Source organism: Saccopteryx leptura, chromosome 2 (assembly GCF_036850995.1).
Source record: "Saccopteryx leptura isolate mSacLep1 chromosome 2, mSacLep1_pri_phased_curated, whole genome shotgun sequence".
Taxonomy (NCBI): Eukaryota; Metazoa; Chordata; class Mammalia; order Chiroptera; family Emballonuridae; genus Saccopteryx; species Saccopteryx leptura.
The window spans coordinates 306,641,636-306,669,200 of NC_089504.1; the positions used below are offsets into that span (position 1 = coordinate 306,641,636).

A 27,565-nucleotide genomic window follows, 5' to 3' on the forward strand; every position below is an offset into this window, starting at 1 on the left:
AGCATCGCCCCCTGGTGGGCAGAGCATCGCCCCTGGTGGGCGTGCCGGGTGGATCCCGGTCGGGCGCATGCGGGAGTCTGTCTGACTGTCTCTCCCCGTTTCCAGCTTCAGAAAAAAAAAAAAAAAAAGTATTACTGCTAATTACAGTAGTATTAAAAAAAAAAAAAAAAAGGGAGGGAGAGTAACATAATTTGTTTCTTTTTTTTTTTTTTTTTTTACAGAGACAGAGAGAGAGAGTCAGAGAGAGGGATGGATAGGGACAGACAGACAGGAACGGAGAGAGATGAGAAGCATCAATCATCAGTTTTTCGTTGTGGCACTTTAGTTGTTCATTGATTGCTTTCTCATATGTGCCTTGACCGTGGGCCTTCAGCAGACCGAGTAATCCCTTGCTTGAGCCAGTGACCTTGGGTCCAAGCTGGAGAGCTTTTTGCTCAAGCCAGATGAGCCTGCGCTCAAGCTGGCAACCTCGAGGTCTCGAACCTGGGTCCTCCACATCCCAGTCCGACGCTCTATCCACTGTGCCACTGCCTGGTCAGGCTCAATTTGTTTCTATATATGCCCTGACTGGGGATTGAACTGGCAATCTTTGCATTTCAGGGTGGTACTCTAACCAGCCAAGCTATCTGGCCAGGACTTTATGCTTATATTCTTATTTATTAATTATTATATTATTTTTCATATGAAATTTGAATTTAACCATGTTTACTCTCTGCTTTCTCTTTATCTCACTTGTTCTGTGTTTGCTTTTCCTTCATGTTTCCCTTTGGAGTGGTTGAAACTTTTTTTTTTCTTATTCATTTGGAAGTTATATATACTTAAAAAAAATTTATTTTTGTGACAGAGACAGAGAGAGAGACAGAGAAAGGGACAGAATAGGGACAGACAGACAGGAAGGGAGAGATGAGAAGCATCAATTCTTTGTTGCAGCTCCTTGGTTGTTCATTGACTGCTTTCTCATATGTGCCTTGACCTGGGGGCTACAGCAGTCCTAGTGACCCCTTGCTCGAGCCAGCGACCTTTGAGCTCAAGCCAGTGACCGTGGAGTGGTCATGTCTATGATCCCATGCTCAAGCCAGCGACCCTGTGCTCAAGCCTGTGACCTTGGGGTTTCGAACCTGGGTCCTTAGCATCCCAGGCCAACACTCTATCCACTGTGCCACTACCTGGTCAGGCCATTTATTTGTTTTTTAGATTCAATTGTTAATGGATATATCTTTATTACCATTTTATTGTTTATATTGTTGATAATTTTTTTTTAAAGAAGACCCTTTAGCATTTCATATAATATTGGTTTGGTGGTGATAAAACTCCTTTAGCTCTTTATTGTCTGTAAATTCTTTAGCTGTCCTTCAATTCTAAATGATAACTAGGCTGGGTAATCTTGGTTATAGGTCCTTACTTTTCATCACTTTGAATATTTCTTGCCACACTTTTCTGGCCTGCAAAGTTTCTGTTGAGAAATCAGCTAACAGTCTTATGGGAAGCTCCCTTATAGGTAACAAATGCTTTTTAGATTTATTAGTTGCTGCTTTTAAGATTCTTTTTTTGTCTTTAACGCTTGACTTTTTAATTATGATGTGTCTTGATGTGGGCCTCTTTGGGTTCATCTTGTATGGAACTCTGTGCTTGTATGTTTATTTTCTTCACCAAGTTAGGTAAGTTTTCTGTCCTTTTTTCAAATAGGTTTTCAATTTTTTGTTCTCTCTCGTCTCCTTCCATCACCTCCATGATGTGAATGTTGGTGTGCTTGAAGTCCCAAAGGCTCCTTACGTTATCTTCATTTTTTTTTTTTGGATTCTTTTTTCATTTTGCTGTTTTGATTGAGTACATTTTGCTTCCTCATATTCCAAATCACTGATATGATTCCCTATAAACTATTTTTCAGTTCAGTTAGTGTATCCTTAGTTTCTGACTGGTCCTATTTTATGCTGTTGAGGTTCTCACTGAGTTCATTGAACATCCTTATAGCCCATGTTTTGAACTCTGCATCTAGTAGATTGTTTGCCTCTATTTTGTTTAGTTCTTTTTCTGAAGTTTTGTTCTGTTCTTTGGTTTGGGACATGTTTCTTTGTCTCCTGATTTTGTCAGCCTTCCTATGTTTGTTTCTATGTATTTAGTAGAGCTGCTGTCTCCCAGGCTTGGTGGAGTGGCCCCATGTAGTAGATGTTCTATAGGGTTCAGTGGCACAGTCTTCCCAACCACCCCAGTTGGGCACTTGAGGAGTGCCCCCCATGTGATTGCTATCAGCATGTCAATGGGATTGATTTACCCCCAGACTGATCACTACCCTGGAGGGTCAGCTGTGCAGGGGCCCACCCCATAGAGCAGGACATACTTCACCATGGCTCTGGTGCCCACTGCATCCACCCCTTGAGTGTGTCACTTCTGGAAGTGGTTGGTTGGTGATGCTTCAACATGATCTGAAGCTGTCCACTGAGTGTACTGGCTCTGGGACCTCTGGAGGTGTAGGCCAAGGTCGGCCGCCACCTATGTTCTGTCCAGGCAATCTGGCACGAGCTACAAAGTGATATGCAGATGGCTGCTATGTATGCTGGGCTTGGAGGTACTGAGGCCAGACCAAGCTATGAACCAAGGCCAGCTGCTACTAGTGTTGGGGCTGGGAACACCTAGTTAGAGGTATGGGGCATGCTGAGGCCAGGTGCTCCTTATTTGAAAGATTTTAGGAAAATCTGAAGCATGAGCCAAAACAGGCCATTCGTATGGAAAAGCCACTGGAAACAATTTGGGTGGGCCTAAAAGTTGGGTGGAGCAGGTCAGGGAATCACCAGGGCTGGGCTCACAGCTTTTCCCAGGTTGATAGAGACTCAGATAAGGGAGCCCACCTGTCAGCTCTGTTGGGGTAATAGGACAATGACCTCTGCTTGCACTTCTGTCTGAAAGAAAGCTGCCCCTACAGCTCTCACCGTGATAACTGGCAATTCCATTCTTCCTATATGTTTCTGGTGCCTTTCAAGCTGCTGCTCAGCACTAGATCTCAGAGAGTGAGTCTGAGTAAGTCTGTGTGTGGGCCCTTTAAGAGGAACTGCCTGGGACTCCAGCAGCCTTAATCTTCCCTGAGCCTCAATCCCCGCTGGGTTTTACAGGGAAATTATGGGGACTTCTCCTCCTAGCACCAGAACTCTGAAAGGGGAGGCCCGGTGTGGGACTGGGACTCCTTGCTTCTCGGGGGGACCTCTGAAGCCCAGATGTCCTCCCAATTTTTATCTGTCACAGGGTGTGGAACTAGCCCTGTTCATGTTTCTGCCCCTCCCACCAGTCTCCATGTGGCTTCTTTAACTCCCTAGTTCTAGGACTTCCATTCAGCACTATTTCAGGCAGTTCTGAATGATGGTGGTTCTGTAGTTTAGGTCTCATTCTGATGTGGTTATGGGAGGAGGCGAGCACCACGTTTACTGCTGCTGTCATCTCACCTGGAAGTTCTGGTTTTCAATTTTTAGTGTTTTTTTCCCTCCCAGATTTGAACTTTTACAGTTTTACATTGCAATAGAAAAGAATTTTTTAAATTAATTTATTTATTTTTTATTTTTGTATTTTTTGTATTTTTCTGAAGCTAGAAACGGGGAGAGATAGACAGACTTCCGCATGCGCTGGACTGGGATCCACCCGGCACGCCCACCAGGGGCGATGCTCTGCCCACCAGGGGGCAATGCTCTGCCCCTCTGGGGTGTCGCTCTGTTGCGACCAGAGCTACTCTAGCGCCTGGGGCAGAGGCCAAGGAGCCATCCCCAGCGCCTGGGCCATCTTTGCTCCAATGGAGCCTCGGCTGCGGGAGGGGAAGAGAGAGACAGAGAGGAAGGAGAGGGGGAGGGGTGGAGAAGCAGATGGGCGCTTCTCCTGTGTGCCCTGGCCGGGAATTGAACCCAGGACTTCTGCACGCCAGGCCGATGCTCTACCACTGAGCCAACCGGCCAGGGCCAAAAAAAATTTTTTTTAAAAATCTCCACGAGTAATGTAAGCACTACGATTTTATAATCCATTTGGTAATTTACTCCCTGAAGTGCCTCTGGGTCTTTTCCTGTTATATGTTGTTAGTGCTGTTTCTTGTTCATATTGCTTTTTCTCTTCATGTACTTACTGGTTCATTTGAATGAATGCTGAATGCTGTGTTTGGAAGATGATTTTTTAGAAGTAATTTGAGTAATAACTATATAAGGTGTTAGAAGGGTACGGGATTTATTGGGACGATCACTTAATTATATAGTGTCTAATCACTGGGTTGTATACCTGAAACTAATATGACATTGTATGTCAACTGTAATTGAAAAATAAAAATTAAAGTAAAAAAGAGAGAGAGAGAGAGAGAAGTAATTTGGAGTCTAGAATGATTTTATTATCATCTAGAGAGGATTTTTGTTTGTGTCTACCAGATGCTGAGGGCACCAGCCATCCTGGATCATATTAATCCAATTTAAGGTTTTAAGATTTTTCTGGGCCACAAAGTGACTTAAAAGCTGGGCTATATTTTGTACCATTCTCTTTGTTATTCACATGGTATATTTAGCATTATGTAGATGATTCCATGTAAACTGTGCCTGGCTGGATCTAACACTGTATCACCGATCTTAAAAGATATTTAGGAAAAACTGGACAGGAAATCAGTTATCAGGAATGGCCAAAATATTCCCTCTTTTTAGTATGTGCTGTGTTGAAGTGGAAGGAGTGAGATGTAATGGATAATGACCTTGCTACCATCAGTTATTCTCTAGTGTATATTTCTGGAATTGTGAATTTAAAGATGAGGCTTAGTAGCAATACACATGAAATATTTGTAAAATATACTTTTGAAATGTTTATACTTCCCAGAAGAGGGCGTCCTAACATAGTGAATCCAGGTCAGCTTCTTTCCTATGAAGGAAGATACTTTGGAGACATAGTTTTGCTGTATTACTATACTGCTTTGTCTTAATGTTAAGATTAGGAAAGGACTTTAATCTACCCCTTTCATGTGGCAGATACGGAAACTGAGGCCCAGCTGGTAGAAATGATTTGCCATTAAATCATTTAACAATTATTGAGCAATTACTTACTGTATACTCTATAATACCATATGTAGATCTATGAATATGACAGTCAAAGGCTTGCTTCTAAAGGTGTTTACAGACTAGTGGTGGGTGCAGGGTGTATATAATAGAATAAAATGTTTTCAGAAAGCACTGAGTGCTCTGGAGAAAATAATGAAGTAAGGTAAATGGAGAGAGTAGGGTAGTGGTTAGCTGCTTTTTCTAATCCTATTTTTTTCCCTTCTTCCACTGAGGTAAACTATTCTGAATTTTTATATTGATAAATTTCTCTTGTAAAAGGAATACATTTTAGAATGTCATCATTTTGATGTGAAGCATGTAAATGTTGATAATATGCACTGTTTTTTATACATTTTGTTTTCAAGAGAGTTACTTAATTGCTGTTTTGCCCACACCTATTATATAGTCTACTTGCTATTGTTTTTAAAAGTGACATTTAAAACATAGTCTATATAGAGAAACAGTGGGTGTTATCTCCCCATCTTTATTGATGTTAATTCAACTGCTTTGCTAGTTGCAAATGCATATCATAAGAATAAAGGTGTATTTGTAAACTGTAGGGGAACTGAAAATTAGGAATGAAACTGCTTTCTTAAAAAAAAAATAAGACATACAAATGGCCAATAGGTATATGAAAAACGTTCGCTATCACTAATCATCAGGGAAATGCAAGTCAAAACCACAATGAGATATCACTTCACATTTGTTAGGATGGTGATAATAAGGAAAAGATAACTATTAGTGACAATGTAGAAAAATCGGAACCCTTGTGTGCTGTTACTGAGAATATTAAATGGTACAACCTCTATGGAAAACATAATGAGGAACGGGCAGGTGGAGGAGGGTGTGGGGGGATAAATGGCGATGGACAAAGACTGGAGCTCACACAATACAGTGTACAGAAAATGTATTGTAGGATTGTGCACCTGAGACCTGTGTAACTTGGTTAACCAGTGTCACCCCAATAAATTCAGTTTTTTTAAAAAGTATGAAGTTTCCTCAAAAAATGAAAAATTGAATTGCCATATGATCTAGCAGTTTTGCCTCTAGACATTTATTCAAAAGAATTGAAACCTGGAACTTATGGAGTTATTTGCACCCTCATGTTCATTGCAGCAGTATTCACAGTAGCCAGTGTAAATGTGAACGATTAAACTTAATTTTCAATTAAGCTTTTTATGGGATTCACAAATAAGGATAAAGGCGGATTGTGTGTTTTTTCGTTTTTGTTTGTTTTTTAAAGGAATGTCTTTGATATGTTGAGGTTCCATGAATCAGAGATTCCAATAGTTCCTTACAGCCTACGTGCTTTAACTTCAGTCATTAGTCCCAGGGCAAGGCAGATGAACTTTTTTTTTTTTTTGTATTTTTCTGAAGTGAGAAAGGGGGAGACAGAGAGACAGACTCCCACATGTGCCCAACCGGGATCCACCTGGCGTGCCCACCAGGGGGTGATGCTCTGCCCATCTGAACATTGCTCCGTTGCAACTGGAGCCATTCCAGCGCCTGAGGCAGAGGCCATGGAGCCATCCTCAGCACCCGGGCCAACTTTGCTCCAATGGAGCGTTGGCTGCAGGAGGGGAAGAGAGAGATAGAGAGAAAGGAAAAGGGGAAGGGTGGAGAAGCAGATGGGCGCTTCTCCTGTGTGCCCTGGCCAGAATCGAACCTGGAACTTCCACACACTGGGCCGATGCTCTACCACTGAGCCAAGCAGCTAGGGCCAAGGCAGATGAACTTTTATTAACATTTCTTTCCCTTGAGTGGGACAGGTTTCATCTCTTTCCTGCCAGGTTGTTTTCATAACTTGACTTTGTGGTCAACAACTCCATTTGGGGCACAATTTTCTGATGTACAAGAACACATTTTCTAATAAAGATGATACCCATCCAGACACTCCTCCTATGGGTATTGTTGTTGTTGACATTCCAAGCATAAGTGATTATTTCTGATTTCCTTAATTTAGTTCTTATCTTGTAGTAATGGAAAGAGGGGGACAGGGATGGAAATTAAATTTGAAATCTGTAATTTTTATTCTGGAAAGTTTCCTTTTGATGCTACAATTTCATCTCACACCTCTGAGAACATTTCTTTAACAGTATGAGCGTGATTGCAAAACAAAAAACATAAAATTCAAGCTTGTGTGTGATGGGAGGCTTGTCATTCACTTTCATACAAGAGTCATTTTGAAGTTTTATTGGTAAAGTAAAATATGACTCATGTTGAACAATAGTGGAAATATGTTGATAATAGCAGGAACATTTTATATTTATTGATAACATATTGAAAATGACTTCTGCCTTTTTTGTACGTTTAATTGTGTTCTGCCTTGTACAGTTAACAGGCTCTGCCTAACCTGAGCACACACATTGTTTCAGGTCCTGTGGGAATGGCTGCCGCCGCTGCTGTGGCAACAGGAAAGAAACGGAAACGGCCTCATGTGTTTGAGTCCAACCCATCTATCCGGAAGAGACAGCAGACGCGTCTGCTTCGGTGAGGGCACCTTTATCCACACTGTTACTGTTTCGTGGTTGGATGCCACAGTTAGAATCTACATGATTAGGTTCACTCAGGATGCCAAGTTAAATTCCTGGATGACAGAATTAGACTTAAAAGTACTCTTATAAAAAAAAATAAATGCAACTAGAAATATGAACAGATGTATAATATCACATTAATTAATTCAGAGAAAATCTGTATGCCTGCTATATGCAAGGCATTGTTCTAGGCTTTGGGAATATAATAGTGATTGAACCAAATTCCATTAAAAAGCTTATCTTCTAGTGAAGGGAATAGAAAATAAATATGTAATATGTCAGATGATGAGACGTGCTGTGGAAGGAAATGAAGTGGATTAAGGCAAACAGAAAGGTTAGGGAGATACAGTCGTTTCTCTGTTTCTTAGGATGGCCCGGGAATTCCTCTCTGATAAGACAGCCTTTGAACAGAGACCTGAAGTAAGTTAAAAGGCAACCACATTCATGTCTAGGGAAGAGCTTTTCCCCTAGGGAGATAGGGACTAGCAAGAGCAAGGACTCTGAAGTGGGAAGGAGCATGGTAGTCATGTCTGAGGAATAGCTAGAGAGAGACGGAAAGATTTGGTTTGTAGTAGCGGGGAACCACATCATGGGGTCTCTTGGTCCAATACAGGGGCTTTGACTCTTACTCTGAGAGAGGTGGGAAGTCAGAGAAGGCTTTTGACCAAAGCAAGGATATGATCTGACTTCTGTTTTAAGAGGAGCACTCAGGCTACTGTATGACAGTAGACTCTGGGAGTGTAAGAAAGGAAACAGGGAGACCATGTAGGAGGTTAATATAGTAATCCAGGCCAGAAATGATAATGTCTTAAAACCAATGTTGCAGCAGTAAAGGTGGTAAGAGGTGGTTGCATTCTGGTTGTATTTCAAAAGTCAGCTCCAGCTGCTGGACTAGATGTGGGATGTGAGAGGGAATAAAGGACTAAAGGGTGATCTCAAGGTTTTTGGTCTGATTATTGGAAGACTTGAGATAATACTTTTTGGAAGGGGGGGCCGACCAGTCTGGGAGTGAGATAAAGTTCATGGTACCTCTTAACCATTAAGTAGAAATACAGAATAAGCAGTGGATATATGAGTGGAATTCAAAAGAGAGACCCTAGCAGGAGACATAAGCAATATAGGTAGTGTTTAAAACTATGAGTCTGAAGAAAAAAGAAGAAAAATAAGTAAAGAAATAAAATTATGAGACAAAGAGAGCATCTAGGGAGTGAATGTGGACTTGGGCCTGACACACTCGCCCTTTAGAGGTTGGAGAGGTGAAAGGAACTCGCAAAGCAACCAGAACATCAGGAGGAAAGCCCGGAGAGTGGTGTCCTGGAAACCGAGTGCAGAAAGTGTTTCAAGAAAGATGGCACGTGGTCAGCTCTGTCAAATGCTGCTGACAGGTTGAATAAAATGCAGATAGACCTTTAGATTTAGCAGCTTGGAGGCTGTGATTGAACTTGACAGGATATTTCAGAAGAGTGGTAAGGATGAAAGGCTTAGAGTGTCTTCAAGAGAGAATGGAAGGGGAGAAGTCGGGGACAGACCATTCCTTCAGGTAATGCTGCTAGATATCTTGTTTGGTATGTTGTCTTTTGCTCATTTTGATTTCTTCTGAAGAATTTGTAGGTGGTTGCCCTGGCCGGTTGGCTCAGTGGTAGAGCGTCGGCCTGGCGTGCAAGGGTTCCCGGGTTCGATTCCCAGCCAGGGCACACAGGAGAAGTGCCCATCTTGCTTCTCCACCCCTCCCCCTCTCCTCCCTCTCTGTCTCTCTCTTCCTCTCCCGCAGCCGAGGCTCCATTGGAGCAAAGATGGCCCGGGCGCTGGGGATGGCTCCTTGGCCTCTGCCCCAGGCGCTAGAGTGGCTCTGGTCGCGACAGAGCGACGCCCCGAGGGGCAGAGCATCGCCCCTGGTGGGCGTGCCAGGTGGATCCCGGTCGGGCGCATGCGGGAGTCTGTCTGACTGTCTCTCCCCGTTTCCAGCTTCAGAAAAATACAGAAAAAAAAAGGAATTTGTAGGTGGCCAAGAAAGATTAGTATGTAGGTGTGGTACATGGAGGACTTAGATCATTTCGATAGGTTGCATAACATGTTTATATATGATGAAAAATGCAATGTTCTTGAAGTTTTTTTCTTAGTGTTTTACATACTCTATCCAAATTTTCTAGTGTTTATTGGAATGTTGATTTCAAAAGGGGTGCCAGCCCATGTGAATGATATGTGACAAAGGCTGGAAAATACAGTCTAGAATATAAACATAAGAAGAGTAAACTTGAAAAGTACTCAACAGTAGCTTTCAGCAAATAGAGAGGTTACATACCATTGGGTGGGTAGTTCTCCTAATTTCCTTTAATGATAGTACAGGCAGGAGGAATTAGAATGTGTTTTTATAGAAGTAAGGGACATAGACACAACACTGCATGCTTTTGGAGAAAGATGGAAAGCTTTATTTCAGATATGTTGTCTTCGCTTCATTTGAATTGGCATGACTTACCAGTCTTTTGAAAGAGAAAATTAATCAGAATAAATCGTCTGAAATCAAAGTAAGTGTTGTGTCTATGTCAGTCACTGTAATTTTTCTTTTAAACTGATTTTATTCTCTTTTCATTCTCTGATTCAGGAAACTTCGAGCCACATTAGATGAATATACGACCCGAGTGGGACAGCAAGCTATTGTCCTCTGTATCTCACCCTCCAAACCCAACCCTGTCTTTAAAGTATTCGGTGCAGCACCTTTGGAAAATGTGGTAAGAGAACTGAGCTGTGTTCTCTGACACCCTTCGCTTTTTGTGGGGTGCTCCCATTCTTTTGGTCTTCTGTGTAGCATAATACTTATTATTTCTATCCTCCTGTTGTTCAGGGTGGGACTGGGGAGTGGGGTTTTCAAACTCCTTTAGCAGATGAAAATAAAAATGATCAGTCCTGTTTCTACTTCCTGTAACAAGGTATTTTGCCTCCCCAGAGCAATGGATAAAAATAGAGTTGTGTTTGTTGAGAAACCAATGCAGGATTTTGTAAGAAAAATGCTGATTTATCTCAGAAACAAGATGGTAGATAATTCCAAGATAGAAACTTTATGAAGCAAAAGCTGGGAGCATTTTATTCATCACTGATATTCTAGTTGGATATTTAAAATCTCTGACATTTAATCAAAGATTTGACTTAACACTTCTTTAATTTTTAAATATAGTTAATTTAAAAAAAATTTTTTCCACTGGTAGAGAGGGGAAAGAAGAGAAAAGGAGAGAGAGAGAGAGAGAGGAGGAGGAGGTATGGGAGAGAGAGGGTACAGATAAGAGAGAGGAAGAGAAGGAGAGAGAGAAGCATCAACTCATTGTCCCACTTAGTTCCATTTAGTTGTATACTCATTGATTGCTTCTCCACACCTGTGCTCTCACCAGGGATCGAACCCTTGACCTTGATCACTGGGACAATGCTTCATCCACTGAACCATCTAGCCAAGGCATGGAGTTTCTTTTAGGGAGGATGAAAATTTTCTCAACATAGATTATGATGGTGCTTGTACAATCTACAAATATACTAAAAGATTGAAGTGTATACTTTAAATTGGTGAAATAAATGGTGTGACAGGCTGAATAGTAATGCCCCCAAAGATCTCTAGGTCGAACCCCTAGAACCTTATATGGCAAAGAAGACTTTGCAGCATGAATAAATCAAGGATCTTGGGGTGGAGGGAACTGCCCTGAATTATCCAGGTAGGTCCTAAGCCTATTACAGTGTCTATATAAGAGGAAGACAAAGAGATTGATAAAGATATAGAAGATGTGTTAGTTGAAACAAGAGGTTGGATGCAAGAAGGGATCAGGAGCCAAGGAATACAAGCTAGATAGCAGCTACACAAGACAAGAAAATGTATTCTTTCCTAGAGTTTCCAGGAAGACCAGCCCTGCCAACAACCTTGACTTTAACCCAGTAAAGCTAAGAGAATGAATTTCTGTTGTTTTAAGCCACAGGAAACTGATATATATGGTATGGGAATTCTATCTCAGTAAAGCTGTTAAAAATGTTGAAAGTAAAAAGGTATGTCAGACAAATGCCTTCAAAAATAAATCATGGACCACAGTGTCAATATCAAACAAAGCCAGATTCTCAATATAAATGAGTATGAACTGAGAGCCAGAGGTCATTTAGTATTGATAAGCAATATAAATTTATAATGAACCTTTTATGCCTCAGGTAACATTAAAGCAAAGCATATCCATCAGAAAGTTAGAAATGTAAGAAGAAAATAGAAAGAAACCACAGAGATGGTAGTATATTTTAATATCTTAAGCCCTGGCTGGGATTACTTGGTTGGTGAGCATAGATAGATCAGACATGCAGAGGTTGCTGGTTTGATCCCCAGTCAGGGCACACACAGAAACAGATTGATGTTCCTTTCTCTCTTTCTCAAATCAATAAAATAAACATTAATATCTTTGTCACATCAAGGAAGAAAAATATGAATAAGAATATAAAGACTTGAATAATAGGGCTAATAAAGTTAATATAAAGGATAGCTATACTAGCATTAATACCTTACCAAGGGGAGAATATACCATATTTGGAAAATTACATGAATGGATATGGGTTATAAGAATTGACCATATGTTATTAGTAAGTCCCAAAGGAGATTAATTGTAAAATGTAGAAATTCCACAGGCCATATTTCTGACCATAGTACAAAAAATTTAGAACTTTTTTTTTCAAATCTTTTTTTTTAATTAATTTTTTTTTAGATTTTTATTTATTTTAGGAGAGAGAAAGAGAGAAGAGGGGAGGAGCAGGAAGCATTAACTCCCATATGTGCCTTGACCAGGCAAGTCCAGGGTTTTGAACTGGCGACCTCAGTATTCTAGGTTGATGCTTTACCCACTGCGCCACCGCAGGTCAGGAAAAGTTAGAACTTAATGTCAAAAGATTGTCAGGAAAAGATTTTCACCCATACAGAAATTAAAAATTTTTTTTTTTTACAGAGAGAGAGTCAGAGAGAGGGATAGACAGACAGGAAGGGAGAGAGATAAGAAGCATCAATTCTTCCTTGCAGCTCCTTAGTTGTTCAGTGATTACTTTCTCATATGTGACTTGACCTGGGGGCTGGGCTACAGCAGAGTGAGTGACCCCTTGCTGAAGCCAGCGACCATGATCCCATGTTCAAACCAGCAACCCCTCGCTCAAGCCGGTGACCCCTCACTCAAGCTGGTGAGCCAGTGCTCAAGCTGGATGAGCTCACACTCAAGCCAGTGACATTAGGGTTTCAAACCTGGGTCCTCCGTGTCCCAGTCCAATGCTCTATCCACTGCGCCACCATTTGGTCAGGCAGAAATTTTAAAATACTTATTAAAGGAAAAATTTGCAGACTATTTAGAAACAACAATCACAAACTAAAACAAAAACTTAAAAGTTATGACCTAAACTGGTACTCAAAGGAATATTCATTAATTTAATTTCTTTCTATATATAAGAAAGATGAAAAAGAAATAAACCTCATCTATATAAAAAGCTGGAAAGGGAATTAAGTCTAAGAAAAATCAGTATAAGTAAACATGGGAGAAATTAATAAGGTTATAAACAGAAAAAATAGAATTGTTATATTCAAGGAATGGTTCTCTGAAAAGTCCAATGAAATTGAAAAACTTCTAGCATGGTAATTGAGAAAAGGGGAGAAAAAAACAAATGTACAATCTTAAAAATGAAGTAAGAGTTGTAATTAGAGATAAGAGTAGATTGAATTTATAAGGAAGTACTGTGGATTAATTCTGGCCTTACAAATTAAAAACCTCAACTAAGTGGATAATTTTGTAAGAAAATCAGATAACCAAAACATAGCTAAACCTCACTAGAACAATAAACATGTACAAACTTAAAAAATAATTAAACTCTATTTCTCACGCCCTGATTATTTTCGGTGACTTCTGTTAAACCTTTAAGATCCAGACTGTTCCTTAATCTTATATACACTGAGTTACAGGATGGTGTTCAAGAATTAGATCCCATCATTGATTACAATCAGTTATGTACTACATTGTACATATTCTTGTATTAATAACATAATAACAGTTAAAGAAATGATCTAGATTTTTTAGTAATGTCTAACATTTATGAAGTGCTTACTGTGTTCTAGGTATAGTTATAAACATTTGACACGTGTTGTCTCATTTAATAATTTAAAAACTGCTGTTTGCATTTTGTTCTCTTTCCTGAAGCCGTCATTATTCTTCCTATTTGTTCTTCTAGCTGGAGGCTGCTGAGAACTCTGGAAAAATTAAAATTTAGTAGGGCTGCACATCTTTGGAATGTGGATTTCAGATTGAAGTTTGTTTATTATTTTAAGAGTTTTTTGAAGAGGGGTCAACATTTACTGGGGCCTGGCCCATTAGCTCAATGGATAGAGCATCAGCCCTGTGTGCTGACATCCCAGGTTTGATCCCCAGTCAGGACACACAAGAGAAGCAACCATCTGCTTCTCTTTCTTCCCTCTCCCCCTTCTCTGTCTTTTTTCCTCTTGTAGCTCAATTGGTCAGTGGCTGGATTGGTCTGAGCATGATCCTCCAGGCATCAGGTGCTGAGAATAGCTCAGTTGATTTGAGCATCTGTCCCAGACATGGGTTACTGGGTGGGGGTATATGCAGGTGTCTGTTTCTGTATCTCCCCTCTTCTCACTTAAAAAATATTATTGGGCTTTTAATAGGTTGAAAATTTACTTATATTTTCCAGGGATATATAGCAAGGCACTATAAACAAAGTTAAATGGTTCATAACAAACTGGAAAATGTTTTTCAAATAATAACAGCAGTTACAGTTCATTGAATATTTACATTGTGCCTGTTTTCTTCTAAGCACTTTGTGATTTTTACTTAGTCATCACAATTCCCTATGACGTATATAACTGTTGTTATCTGTGCTTTACAGATATAGAAATTGAGGGTTTGAGAACTTAAGTATTTTGTCCAAGATCAAATAGTAAGTAGTGAACTAATGATTAATATTCTTAATATATAAAGAACTCTCAAAAATCAATAAAAATATGAACAGATTAATAGCAAAGACCCAAAGATCTATTTGAATATGGATTAGATACTAGGTGATGTTAAGGAATTATGTTGTTTTTGTTGGGTGTCACACTTGTATTGTAGTTATGTATAAGACTGTCCTTATTTTTTCATGCTACAGTATTTAGAAGTGTTGCAGTTTATAAAATATACTTTAAGTGTTCAGCCCAAAAATCATTGTGTGTATATATAGATGGCAGATAAAATAATTGTGCCAAAATGTTGACAATTATTAAATTCAGATGGTGGATATAGAGGCATTTTCTTTACTGTCTTTACACCTTTTCGTATATTTAAATTTTTTTATTTAAAAATTATATTTTTAAGCACTCAAAGACAAAAGAGAAAAGGACATAAATAAAAGGAGAAAATACAAATGTCTACCACAAACAATATTTTTCAAAGAAATGCAAATTAAAACAAAAAGCCATTTTACATGGCTTGTGTGGCAAACATGGAAAAGATGTATAGCTTGCAGTGTTGGCATGCCCAACAGGCAGTTTAAACTGGTATAATTTCCTGGAGGGCAGATTGGCAACTGATAATAAAAAGTACCCCAAATGTACACTTTGTAACCCAGCTTCTTTTTGAAATTTTATCCTTTGGAAACAATAGATTAAATGAGCAAAGATGGGCCCTGGCTGGTTGGCTCAGTGGTAGAGCGTCGGCCTGGAGTGCGGAAGTCCCAGGTTCGATTCCCGGCCAGGGCACACAGGAGGGGCGTCCATCTGCTTCTTCACCCCTCCCCCTCTCCTTCCTCTCTGTCTCTCTCTTCCCCTCCCTCAGCTGAGGCTCCATTGGAGCAAAAGATGGCCGGGGCGCTGGGGATGGCTCCTTGGCCTCTGCCCCAGGCGCTAGAGTGGCTCTGGTCGCGACAGAGCGACCCCCCCCCCCATGGGCAGAGCATCGCCTCCTGGTGGGCGTGCCGGGTGGATCCCGGTCTGGCGCATGCGGGAGTCTGTCTGACTGCCTCCCCGTTTCCAGCTTCAGAAAAATACAAAAAAAAAAAAATGAGCAAAGATGTATATGCAAGGTATTAGTCACTATACTGTTTATAGTGTGTTTAAAAAATGAGAGTAACCTAAAAGTTCAAAAATAAGGGATTGATTAGATGAACTGATGGCTCATTCACAGATAGGACCACTCCCCTGCCATTAAACATGGTGCTCCAGATCTTTCTATTAACATTTTTCAGATGGTGAAAATGTATTGAGTAAAAAAAGCAAGTTATAGGACCGTACATAGAGTTTGATCCTACTTTAAAAGTAAATCTGCATTTCCTATATGTTTATGGAATTGTTGAATATAGAGGATTGTTGTAATTAATGCTTGTTTAGTATAGCAGATTTATAAAACTTTGAAGAACCCATATTCTCAATAATTCTGGTAATAACCCTGAGATGTAGGTATATTATTATTTTCATTTTGCAAACGACAATACTAGCTCAGAAAGGTTAAGTGATTTGCCCAAGATTCCCTAACTTCTGAGTAATAGAGCCAGGGTTCAGTTACTGTAGGGCTTGCCAGTCAAGGTAATAGAGGATTATATCTCCCAGGGTTTGTCTAGGTTATAATATGGGGTTTCTTTTTCATTAGAAACCGAAAAAATGGATTATCCATGTTTATACTACTTTTCTTTTATCCATTTTGTTGTCAACCTATTTAGAAGGTTCTATAACTGCAAAAGTTGTGCTTAGTGACTAACAATAATTTTTACTTTTCTACATGGTTGAGGTGAGTATGAGAATCTTTGTTTTTTAATCCTTCCACTAAGATATGTATAAGGAAGTGTGCCGTGGTTGAGAGTCTGGTCCACTCAGCAGAAAACCCAGGACTTAAACATTGTATTTTCTGGGCAAGACTCATTTTCTCTTCCCTTTTTTCCTAAGTTAATAGCTTGAGACTGAATGCAAGTTAATTTTCTATCCCGTGTTGTCACATTTACATAATTCCATGACATCTTTGTTAACTCCAAAGGTTTCTTCATTCCCTTGTGCATTCTTATGTGTGAGTGACCCTATTATTGGTGATTGTAGGGTCCTGTGTCCTTCTGCCATTTCTGCTCGCTACAGAAGAATACATGCATGAGCACATGTGCTACAAAGGTCTCTGTCTTTTGAGAGGCCTTTCACTAGCAGTGGAAGGAGTACAATATCTGGTTCAGACCTGAGCTTGTCAGACCACAGAGTCATCATGGGTTTGAAGTCCACTTCTGTCACCAGGGAGTACCAGCAAGAGGGAGAACCTGACCGTGGGGCTCCCTCTGGCCCTGGGCCTTACTATAGTAATAGTGGCACCTTCAACACCTGGCAAAAGTACTCACCTCTTAGCCCTGGCCGGTTGGTAGAGCGTTGGCCTGGCGTGTAGAAGTCCCGGGTTCGATTCCCGGCCAGGGCACACAGGAGAAGCGCCCATCTGCTTCTCCACCCCTCCCCCTCTCCTTCCTCTCTGTCTCTCTCTTCCCCTCCCGCAGCCGAGGCTCCATTGGAGCAAAGATGGCCCGGGCGCTGGGGATGGCTCCTCGGCCTCTGCCTCAGGCGCTGGAGTGGCTCTGGTCGCAACAGAGCGAGGCCCCGGAGGGGCAGAGCATCACCCCCTGGTGGGCAGAGCATCGCCCCCTGGTGGGCGTGCCGGGTGGATCCTGGTCGGGCGCATGCGGGAGTCTGTCTGACTGTCTCTCCCGGTTTCTAGCTTCAGAAAAATACAAAAAAAAAAAAAAAAAAATACTCACCTCTTGTTATTTTTTCTGATACCTTTCAGTTCAGCCTCTTCTGCGCTTGAATCTCTAATCTGGTAGTCTGGCTTTGTAAGAAAGTAACAAGTTTTAGAGACAAGATTTTGGTCATCTTAAAAATGATTTTGGCATTGTGATGACTAAGTAGGTTTTATCAAATGGCCTAGGAAATACTGTACAGCAGTGGTCCCCAACCCCCGGGCCGCGGACCGGTACCGATCCGTGGGCCATTTGGTACCGGTCTGCAGAGAAAGAATAAATAACTTACATTATTTCCATTTTATTTATATTTAAGTCTGAACAATGTTTTATTTTTAAAAAATGACCAGATTCCCTCTGTTACATTCGTCTAAGACTCACTCTTGATGCTTGTCTCTTAAGTACGACAATTATATTTAAAAATGCCACAGTTTTTACGCCGGTCGCATAATTTTATTTTGTGCATTTATCCGTCCCACCCTAAAGGCCAGTCCATGAAAATATTTTCTCACATTAAACCGGTTCGTGGCCCAAAAAAGGTTGGGGACCACTGCTGTACAGTTAACACCATTCCTGTTATATCTGGGACAGGCAATGGGGCCAGCATTGACAAGAAACACGATTTTAACTGAGAAGCAGTATTATGTAAAACGTTTTTATTGGCTCCTTTCTATTGTTGTAATTCCATCATCTTTTCATTTAATCCTGTACAGTGTGATGTCTTTGAGGCCTGCAGGTATTTTTTTCTGCTAGTGTAGAAGCGTTTGTTCTCAGGGCTCTGTAATGGCTGAGAGCGGCCAGCACTACCCACTCACTGCTTGCTTGGCACCTACCCTCCTCCATTGCTGGGCATCTTGTTTACTCCTGCCCTTATTCCCTGCAGGTGCGTAAGTACAAGAGCATGATCCTGGAAGACCTGGAGTCTGCCCTGGCAGAACACGCCCCTGTGCCACAGGAGGTTAACTCAGAGCTGCCCCCTCTCACCATCGACGGAATTCCAGTCTCTGTGGACAAAATGACCCAGGTAAGGGGCGGGAAGTGAGGAGGAGGCCCAGAAGCAAGTGGGGTGGGTGTGGGTGGGCCTCAGATACCTTTTCTTAGTTCATCCTCAGTGACAGCAGCAGTGTGAGGCTGGAGCTGTCAGTGAGACAGGAGAAGCCTTAGGAAGGAAACCCCTGCCAGCAGTGTGCTCCCACCAAGGGCACGGGTGTGCTCTCCTCCTTCTTTGCCAGTTTTTACTTTCACTTGGCCCTTGAGTTCCCTAAAGAAACTTTAGCTTGGAGCTGGTTTGGAAAATAGACTGTTGGGACTTCGATGAATCACAGTTAAGTGGGACAAGTAAACTCTTAGTCTCTTTGGGCTGCACTGCTCCTCTGTCCATGTGTGTTCTGAGTCCCACCACACTGCTGCCAGGGAAGGCCTCTCTCCAGGGAATGAGCTCGGAGAGCTCAGGACACCTTCCCGAGTCATTGCCTCCCTCCTCTTCCTTCGAGGGGGGCGTCCAACTGTACTTAGCCTGATAAATCAGTGCATCTCAGGAATTTTCCTGAAATGATTTCTTTAAAAATTTTTTAGCTATAGAAGTGATAGCTTGGTCAAAAGTTAATGCCTTTTTATAACATATTTTCTCACCTTATTTCTTTATTAATATACTTTATTTTGCTAAATCCAGTTATGAGTTTTCTTTCCTTTTCCACACAATTGATTACTTCTTCTTAAAACAGTTTATTTACGTTTCTGTGACCCTCCCCCCCGAATATCCTCCTACTTCAGGGGGTCTGCTGGCTTCTCCTCCTCCTCTCCCCTGGTCTTAGTCCCTGTTTCGCCCTCACTCCCACACCAACCACATCTAATTCATTAGCAAGACGTGTCACTTCTCCTCTGAAATGTACCCTGAACCTGACCATTTTTCTCAGGTAGAGTCCTGTGATAGGCACTTTTTCCCTCTTTGTCACACTTGGTACACTAGGTTGAAATAATCTGAGGTTTTGATTATGTTAAATTATTATGGATACTGATAATTCTGAAAATTGTCTGGTGGCTATAGAAGTTAGAGCAAATGGTTTAATTATCCTGTTGGAAGTAAAACATTTTAAAATGTTTTCTAATTCTCAACAAAATATGAGCAAACTGGATCCAGCAATACATTAAAAAGACCGTACACCATGATCAAGTGGGATTTATTTTGGGGAGGCAAGGTTGGTACAATATTCACAAATCAATAAATGTGATACCTCACATAAACAGATGAAGGATAAAAACCACATGATTGTATCAATAGATTCAGAAAACACATTTGATAAAAGTCATTCATTTATGATAAAAACTCTCAGTGAAATGCAAATAGAAGGAACATATCTCAAAATAATAAAGGCCATATATAACTAACCCACAACTAATACCATCCTCAATGAGCAAAAACTATAACCTTTCCCTTACGATCAGGAACATGACAGGATGTCCACTTTCACCACTCTAATTCAACATAGTACTGGAAGTCCTAGCCACAGCAGTCAGACAAGGAGAAGAAATAAAAGGCATCCAAATTGAAAAGGAAGAAGTAAAACTGTCATTATTTGTACATGACATAATACTGTATATAGGGAATCCTAAAGATTCTACCAAAAGACTACTAGAACTATATAAATGAATTCAGTAAAGTAGTAAAATACAAAATATTTATCCAGAAATCAGTTGCATTTTTATACAGTAACAGTGTACTATCAGAAAAGGGAACTAAGGAAGCAATCCCATTCACAATTGCTAAAAAAAAAACCCAAAAAACTAGGAATAAATTTAACCTAGGATGTAAAAGACCTGTACTCAGAAAATTGTAAGACACTGAAGAAATAAATTTAAAAAGATACAAGTAAGTGGAAGCACATACCATCTGTGTTCATGGATAGGAAGAATTAACATCTTTAAAATTTCCATATTGCCCAAAGCAATCTATAGATTCAGCTCAGTTCCTATCAAGATGCCAATGGTCTATTTCACAGAACTATATCAAATAATCTAAAAATTTATATAGAACTTCAAAAAAAATTCAAATAGCCACAGCAATCTTGAAAAAGAACAAAGTTGGAGGAATCACACCATCTGACATCAAACTATACTGCGAGGCTATAGTAATCAAAACAGCATGGTACTGGCATGAAAACAAATATAGAAATCAATGGAACAGAGTAGAGAGTCCAGAAATAAACCCATGCCTATGTGGTTAATTGATAATTTGCCAAAGGAAGCAAGAACATAAATGGTGTTGGGAAAATTGGACAAATACATGCAAAAAAATGAAACTAGACCACCTATTACACCATGCACAAGAATAAACTCAAAATAGATTAAAGACTTAAATGTTAGACTCAGAATCATAAAATTCCCAGAGGAAAACATAGGCAGCATAATCTCAGATATTTCTCATAGCAATATTTTTTCTGATATATCTCTTTGGGCAAAGGAAACAAAAGAAAAAATAAATGAGGTTGTATCAAACTAAAACTAGAAAGTTTTTTGCACAGCACCGGAAACCATTAACAAAATGAAAAGACAACCCACTGAATGAGAGAATGTATTTGCCAATGATATTTCTGATAAGGGATTAATATCCAAATTTTATGAAGAACTCATAAAATTTAACACTAAAAAAAACAAGCAATTCATTTTAAAAAACGGAAAGAGGACCTGAATAGACATTCTAAAGAGGACATACAGCTGGCCAATAGACATATGAAATGATGCTCAATGTCATTACTTATTAGAGAAATACAAGGTAAAACCACAATGAAATATCACCTAACACCTGAAAGAATGGCTATCAAACAAGTGCTGGCGAGGATGTAGGGAAAAGGGAACCCTCATGCTCTTTTGGTAGGAATGCAGACTGGTGCAGCCACTAGGGAGGGCAGTATGGAGTTACCTCAAAAATTAAAAATTGAACTGCCTTATGACCCAGCAATTCTACTTCTGGGAACTTATCCAAAGAAACCTGAAACACTAATTCAAAAGAAGTATGCACCTCTATGGTCATTGCAGCGTTATTTACAATACCACAATTTGGAAGCAGCCCAAGTGGCCATCAGTAGGAAAGTGGATAGAAAAACTGGTACATTAACATGCTGGAATATTACTCAGCCATGAAAAAGAAGGAAATCTTACCCTTTATGACAGCATGGATGAACCTGGAGTCCATTATGCTAAATGAGATAAGTCAGTCAGAGAAAGACAAGTACCATCTGATTTCATTCATATATGGAATCTAATGAACAAAACTAACATGCAAAATACAGACAGACTCTTAGCAGGCTGACAGCTGCTCTCTCAGGGAGGGAGTTGGGGGTTTAATGGGGATAATGGAGTGATTGAGTCAAAAAGAAAAAACAGTGAGAAAAAGCTCATGGACACAGACAACAGTATGGTGATTACTGAGGGGAGGGAGGATGGAGGTAGGTGGAAGGTGGGTATAGAGAGGATAAATGGTGAAGGAAGGAAACGTGACTTGCAGCAGTGAACACACAATCTTGTGTGCAGATGATCTGTTGTGGAATTGTGAATCTAAAAGCTGTATAATTTTGTTAACCAGATTTACCCCAATAAATTCCGTCAAAAGGGAAAAAAATGAAACTGTTTCCCATTTCTGTGAAATATGCACTGAGTAGAGCTTGGTGCGATGGTGAATCCAAGGGAAGCTGATACTTGAGTAATGGGTCAGACTCTGAGGTACTTTTTGGAGGCGTATATTTTCTTTCTCATCAGAGATGATGACTAAAAAATGATACATACCAGAAACAAACAAATGGTGAGGAGGAGTGAGCAAGATGATGAACCCAGCTCCCAATCCAAGGGGAATATCTGAATATTGGGATCCTGGGATTTTTTCCCCCTGATCTTTTTTGTTTGTTTTAATTGTGTTTTATTTTCTTTGGATACTTTCTTTTTAATATGAGCGTCAGCCCAGCGTGTGGAAGTCCCAGGTTCAATTCCCAGCCAGAGCACACAGGAGAAGCACCCATCTGCTTCTCCACTCTTCCCCCTTTCCTCTCTCCCTCTCTCTTCCCCTCCTGCAGCCAAGGCTCCATTGGAGCAAAGTTGGCCCAGGCGCTGAGGAAGGCTCCTTGGCCTCCATCTCAGGTGCTGGAACGGCTCCAGGGAGCAACGCCCCAGATGGGCAGAGCTTCGATCCCTAGTGGGCATGCTGGGTGGATCCCAGTTGGGCACATGTGGGAGTCTATCTCTCTGCCTCCCTGCTTCTCACTTCAGAAAAATACCCTCCCCCCCAAAATAAATAAATAAAATGCTTACCCTCCTGGTAAGCAAAGAGCTATGTTCGTGGCAGTGTTTAATAGGAAAATCTGAGGAGAATGTGATTAACAATTTATAGTAGCTATCCTTAGAAGAGCAGTAACTCAAAAGAGACTAGAAGTTTACATTCAGTGAAATATTAGACATTAACCATGATTGTTTGCTCTCTATTTTGTTTGTTATAAACATTTCTTTGTACTTTAATGAGCAGTGTAGGGCTTTGGTTTGTTTCTTATGGGAGAGAATAGATTTTTTTTAAGGGAATATAGAGTTGAGTTCATCTCATTTGTTTAAAACATGCACATAAAACTTCCCTCTGGGCCCTGGCCGGTTGGCTCAGTGGTAGAGCGTCGGCCTGGCGTGCAGGGGACCCGGGTTCAATTCCCGGCCAGGGCACATAGGAGAAGCGCCCATTTGCTTCTCCACCCCCCTCCCCTCCTTCCTCTCTGTCTCTCTCTTCCCCTCCCGCAGCGAGGCTCCATTGGAGCAAAGATGGCCCGGGCGGTGGGAATGGCTCCTTGGCCTCTGCCCCAGGCGCTAGAGTGGCTTTGGTCCCCGGAGGGGCAGATCGCCCCCTGGTGGGCAGAGCACCGCCCCTGGTGGGCGTGCCGGGTGGATCCCGGTCGGGCGCATGCGGGAGTCTGTCTGACTGTCTCTCCCCGTTTCCAGCTTCAGAAAAATACAAAAAAAAAAGAAAAAAAAAAAAAAAAGAAAACAGGACCCGTACATATGCTGTCTACAAGAGACACACCTTAAAACAAAAGATGCACATAGGTTGAAGGTAAAAGGATGGAAAACTTCCCTCTGTGTGTGTGTGTGTATGTGGTTGTTTATAGCTTTAGAAGAATGCATACCAAAATATTAACAGTGATTATGTATGGTGCATTTTGGGTGATTTTCAACTTTTTTGGTCAAATAAGTCTTAATTTTATAACCATAGAAACAAAATTTTTTTAATATTTTATATTAAACAAATTTTTTAAAGTACAAGTTGGAGGATGCTTCTGCTTCGTTTTGTCAAATCATTTCTCTATGTTCAGGTGAAGATGTCAGCAACTCTTTTTCTCCTCTTATTTTTCTCTTCTATAGCTACTATGTGTTGGAAAACACACTACTAAGTTCTTTTCAGGGGTATCTCATTTAATCCTTGCCCTTCAAAGTGTGTGTATGTGTGTGTGTGTGTGTGTATGATATATATATATATATATAATTCCTATTTGATAGTCAGGGAAGCAGAGCTCAGATATGGTCTCTAGCCGTAAAGGACAAAGTAGTTTAATTGGACCATATGGGTAATTCATGGCTTCTTTGAAGTGATACAATTCCAAGACTATAAAAGTGCATGGTAACAGAGATGGACTTGGGTAAACCAGACAGCTCTGTTAATCATTCTATCTGCATTGAATGCTACAGAGACGACACGTTTATCCTGATAACCCTAAGTTACAAATATAATTCTATATACAGTGCTAAGATGAGTTCTGGATCATCCAAAGGGAGTAAATTAAATTCAGTATTGTTCTGATGTTACGTATGCTGTCGCTTTAATTCTTTACAAATTAGAAAGTATGATTTATTAAAGTTGGAAGATCTAGTCCTCTAGTTTCCATTCTACTACATATTAGCCCTGATTCTTAGTTTTATCTTCTGAAAGTGAGAATAATACATGTCATCCTCCCTTATGGAGTCAGAGGGAGAGAAAATGAGGTAATGGGAAAATGCTTTGAAAACTAATTATAAATACCTATTATATATGTTACCTATATTAACTTCTGAATAACCTGAACATTATCATTTCTCACCCTTTTTTCACTTAGAGAAGGTTAATGAACACAGAATTTTTATTTGCTCAGCAATGAAGTGGGACAATACAGATGACAACATATTGAAAAATTGAGACATAAAGAGAAGCAGTTTATGAAGCAAGCTAGTGACAAGAAGTAGAATTAAGAGTCAGGTCCAGCCTGACCTGTGGTGGCGCAGTGGATAAAGTGTCAACCTGGAACACTGAGGTCGCCAGTTCAAAACCTTGGGCTTGCCTGGTCAAGGCACATATGGGAGTTGATGCTTCCTGCTCCTCCCCCTGTTCTCTCTCTCTCTCTCTTTCTCTCCCCCTCTTTCTCTCTCTAATAAAAATGAGTAAAAAAAAAAAGTCAGGTCCATATCACCTGTGTTTCTCTCTCTCTCTCTCTCTCTCCCACAAAACTATATTGTGATCATCATTCAGGTCGGGTATGTCAGCTAATCTACATTAAGTGTTTGCTGTTTTAAAGTAAATTCTTGACTTGCTGTAACAACTCTCAAAATTATCTCCTACACAGACTGAAACTACATGTAACAGAGTATGTATCTTAAGTTCTGTGTGAACAGAATGCCCTGATTCTTTTAGGAAGTAGCCTTATAGTTTTTTGTTGTTAAAAGTGTAATTCTACATTAGTATGTTTACCCGAAAAGTTTCTGTTTTTTATATTATTAATATATCTTGATGCTGATAAAGTCTTTTTTACATGTGGTAAAAAAAAACAACACATGGTTCTGTAGTATTTTTAGTGGTATAATGAGAACTAAGTACCTTTAAGATTGCTGGCTAGCTAGGATTCCCACATCTGTCTGCCTCCTTGCCTAAGAAGTGAAGGAGGTTGAGGTAGGCTTAGCAGAAGAAATCTTAATTTGGTGTCGATTCTGCAACCTCAGAATTCATTTGCAATGAAATAATAAAATCAAATTTTTCAGAGATTTTGAAAGCCAGGTTAGCAAAATTTTCTAGAATACTTCAATCAGAAACCAGAGGATAGGCTAAACCGTGTTTGTCAAACCAGCGTGCATGGGAATCCCCTGGGAGTCTGGCTTGTGTAATGCGGACTGCGAATTGGTAGGGCTGGAGGGGACGTGGATTCTGCCTTGTGGTAAGCTCCCAGGTGATGCCAAAGCTGCTGAGTTCCAGGCTGCACTTCAAGTTTCAGTTCAATTGTTTTTTGAAAAGTCTTTTAAACAATAATTACAGGCCTGACCTGTGGTGGCGCAGTGGATAAAGCGTCGACCTGGAACACTGAGGTCGCTGGTTTGAAACCCTGGGCTTGCCTGGTCAAGGCACATATGGGAGTTGATGCTTCCTGCTCCTCCCCTTTCTCTCTCTCGCTCTCTATTCCTCTTTCCCTCTCTCTCCTCTCTGAAAAATTAATAAAGTCCTTAAAAAAAAGCCATTGTCATTTAAAAACAAACAAACAAACAATAATTACAATTTGCTAGTAGAAAATCAGTTCTGCTCTTTACTACACTTGAGTCCTATAGGATGCTCTCATTTGTGGAACATTGTAAATCTTTTTTAGAATTTATGGTAGAAGAAATCCAGGCAAAGATCATAATTATAGAAGAAATATCTCTGGGAAGACCAGTTCAGATTATTGGTTAAAGTCTACTCTTGTTTCCCTTTTCTCGCCCCACCTTGAATTTGCTGTCTTCCTCTGACTCTCACTGGGGCAGTCCCTGTCGCTTTAACATTCCCTTGGAGAGATGATGCAACAGAACAGTAATTCTTACCAGTTTTTAGGGATACCTTCAGAAACGTTCAGCACAGTGATTACTTCATTAGGAAGAAGTTATTCACAGGGCTTGACATGTTTTACTTAAAAAACATTCATTAGTTTTCCTTTATTATTATTATTATTTATTGATTATAGAGAGAGAGGAAGGGGAAGAGAGAGTGAGAAATAGAAACAATCCATCTATTCCTGCGTGTGCCCTGACCAGGGATTGAACCCACAACCTCTGTGTTTTGGGACAGTGCTCTAACCAACCAAGCTATCTAGCCAGGGCTCATTTGTTTTCAATTTAGGTTTTTTGAGTGTTATTTCTCTTTGAAAAAGCGTAAGTCTGGCCTTTTCTACTGGAAGAGTGGAAATAGTATGTATGCTAAGTGAAACAATGAAACAAACGAAACACAATGGACACATGTCATGTGATCCCACTTATATGAGCTCTCTAGAATGGGCGGATTCACAGAGACAGAAGGTAGACTAGAGGTCACCAGGGGCTGGGGAAAGTAGAAACAGGAGTTATTTAATGGGCGCAGAGTTTCTGTTTTGGATGATGATGAGTATGTTCTGGAAATAGATAGTGGACTTATTATCTGGAAATTATTAATGAACTTAATGCCACTGAATTGTGCATATTAAAATAAGTTTCATGTTGTGTTTTACTCCAGTTTAGAAAAATACCTTAAAGAAGGTCTGGATAAAAAGTGCTCAAAGTTAGTGGTCCTGTAACTTGGCTGCACAACAGGATCACCTGGGGAACTCACAATCCTAGTGCCAGGCCACCTCCAGACCAATTAAATCAGGATCCTTAGGGGTGAGATCTGGGCACCTGCAGTTTTCATCTCCCCACGCGATTCTGGTGTGCAGCCAACTTGGAGAACCACTGTTGTGCATAACAGTTTGAAACTGCTTCTTACTGTGTGTCAGAATCTATATGCAAAGTATATTTGCTGTCTAAAATTATGAAAAAGTGTTTATGTATATGATGCCAGTTCATATTTTGTAAATAATAGGTAGGCAGGATGAGATGAAGAGAATATAAAGGTAACAGAAAATTGGATGTTTTCTTAAACAGAACATAGCCTATTTTGAATAGAGTAAGACATAAGGGTATATTTAGGAATACTAAGGAAAGGGAATAAGCACATATATTTTATATCCAGGATACAACTAGACTAGGGGAATTATTTACAAATTATATGACAAAGAATTAATATCCAGAACAGATTAATATTTTCCTCAATTAAGAAAAAGATAATTAGAAAAATAAGCAAAGCATTCTAATGAATTCACAAAAGAAAAAACAGTAAACGTATAGAAAGATTCTCAACTTCGCTAGTAATGAAAATTAAACAATTTCTCCCACATTCTGTGAGCCAAAGAAAGAAAGTTTCGTAATAAT

The 27,565-nt window shown here is 40.2% G+C and overlaps 1 protein-coding gene across 7 annotated transcripts in view; it reads left to right on the top strand.

Moving 5' to 3' along the window:
• NRF1 (nuclear respiratory factor 1) overlaps positions 1-27,565 on the top strand; it is a 139,105-nt gene that overhangs the window by 56,345 nt on the left and 55,195 nt on the right. For all 7 annotated transcript variants that reach the window (XM_066362679.1, XM_066362682.1, XM_066362684.1 and 4 more), the window contains exons 3-5: positions 7,421-7,535; positions 10,182-10,308; positions 18,210-18,350. In XM_066362679.1, coding sequence (XP_066218776.1) covers positions 7,421-7,535; positions 10,182-10,308; positions 18,210-18,350 — 383 coding nt within the window. The remainder of the gene's footprint in view (positions 1-7,420; positions 7,536-10,181; positions 10,309-18,209; positions 18,351-27,565) is intronic.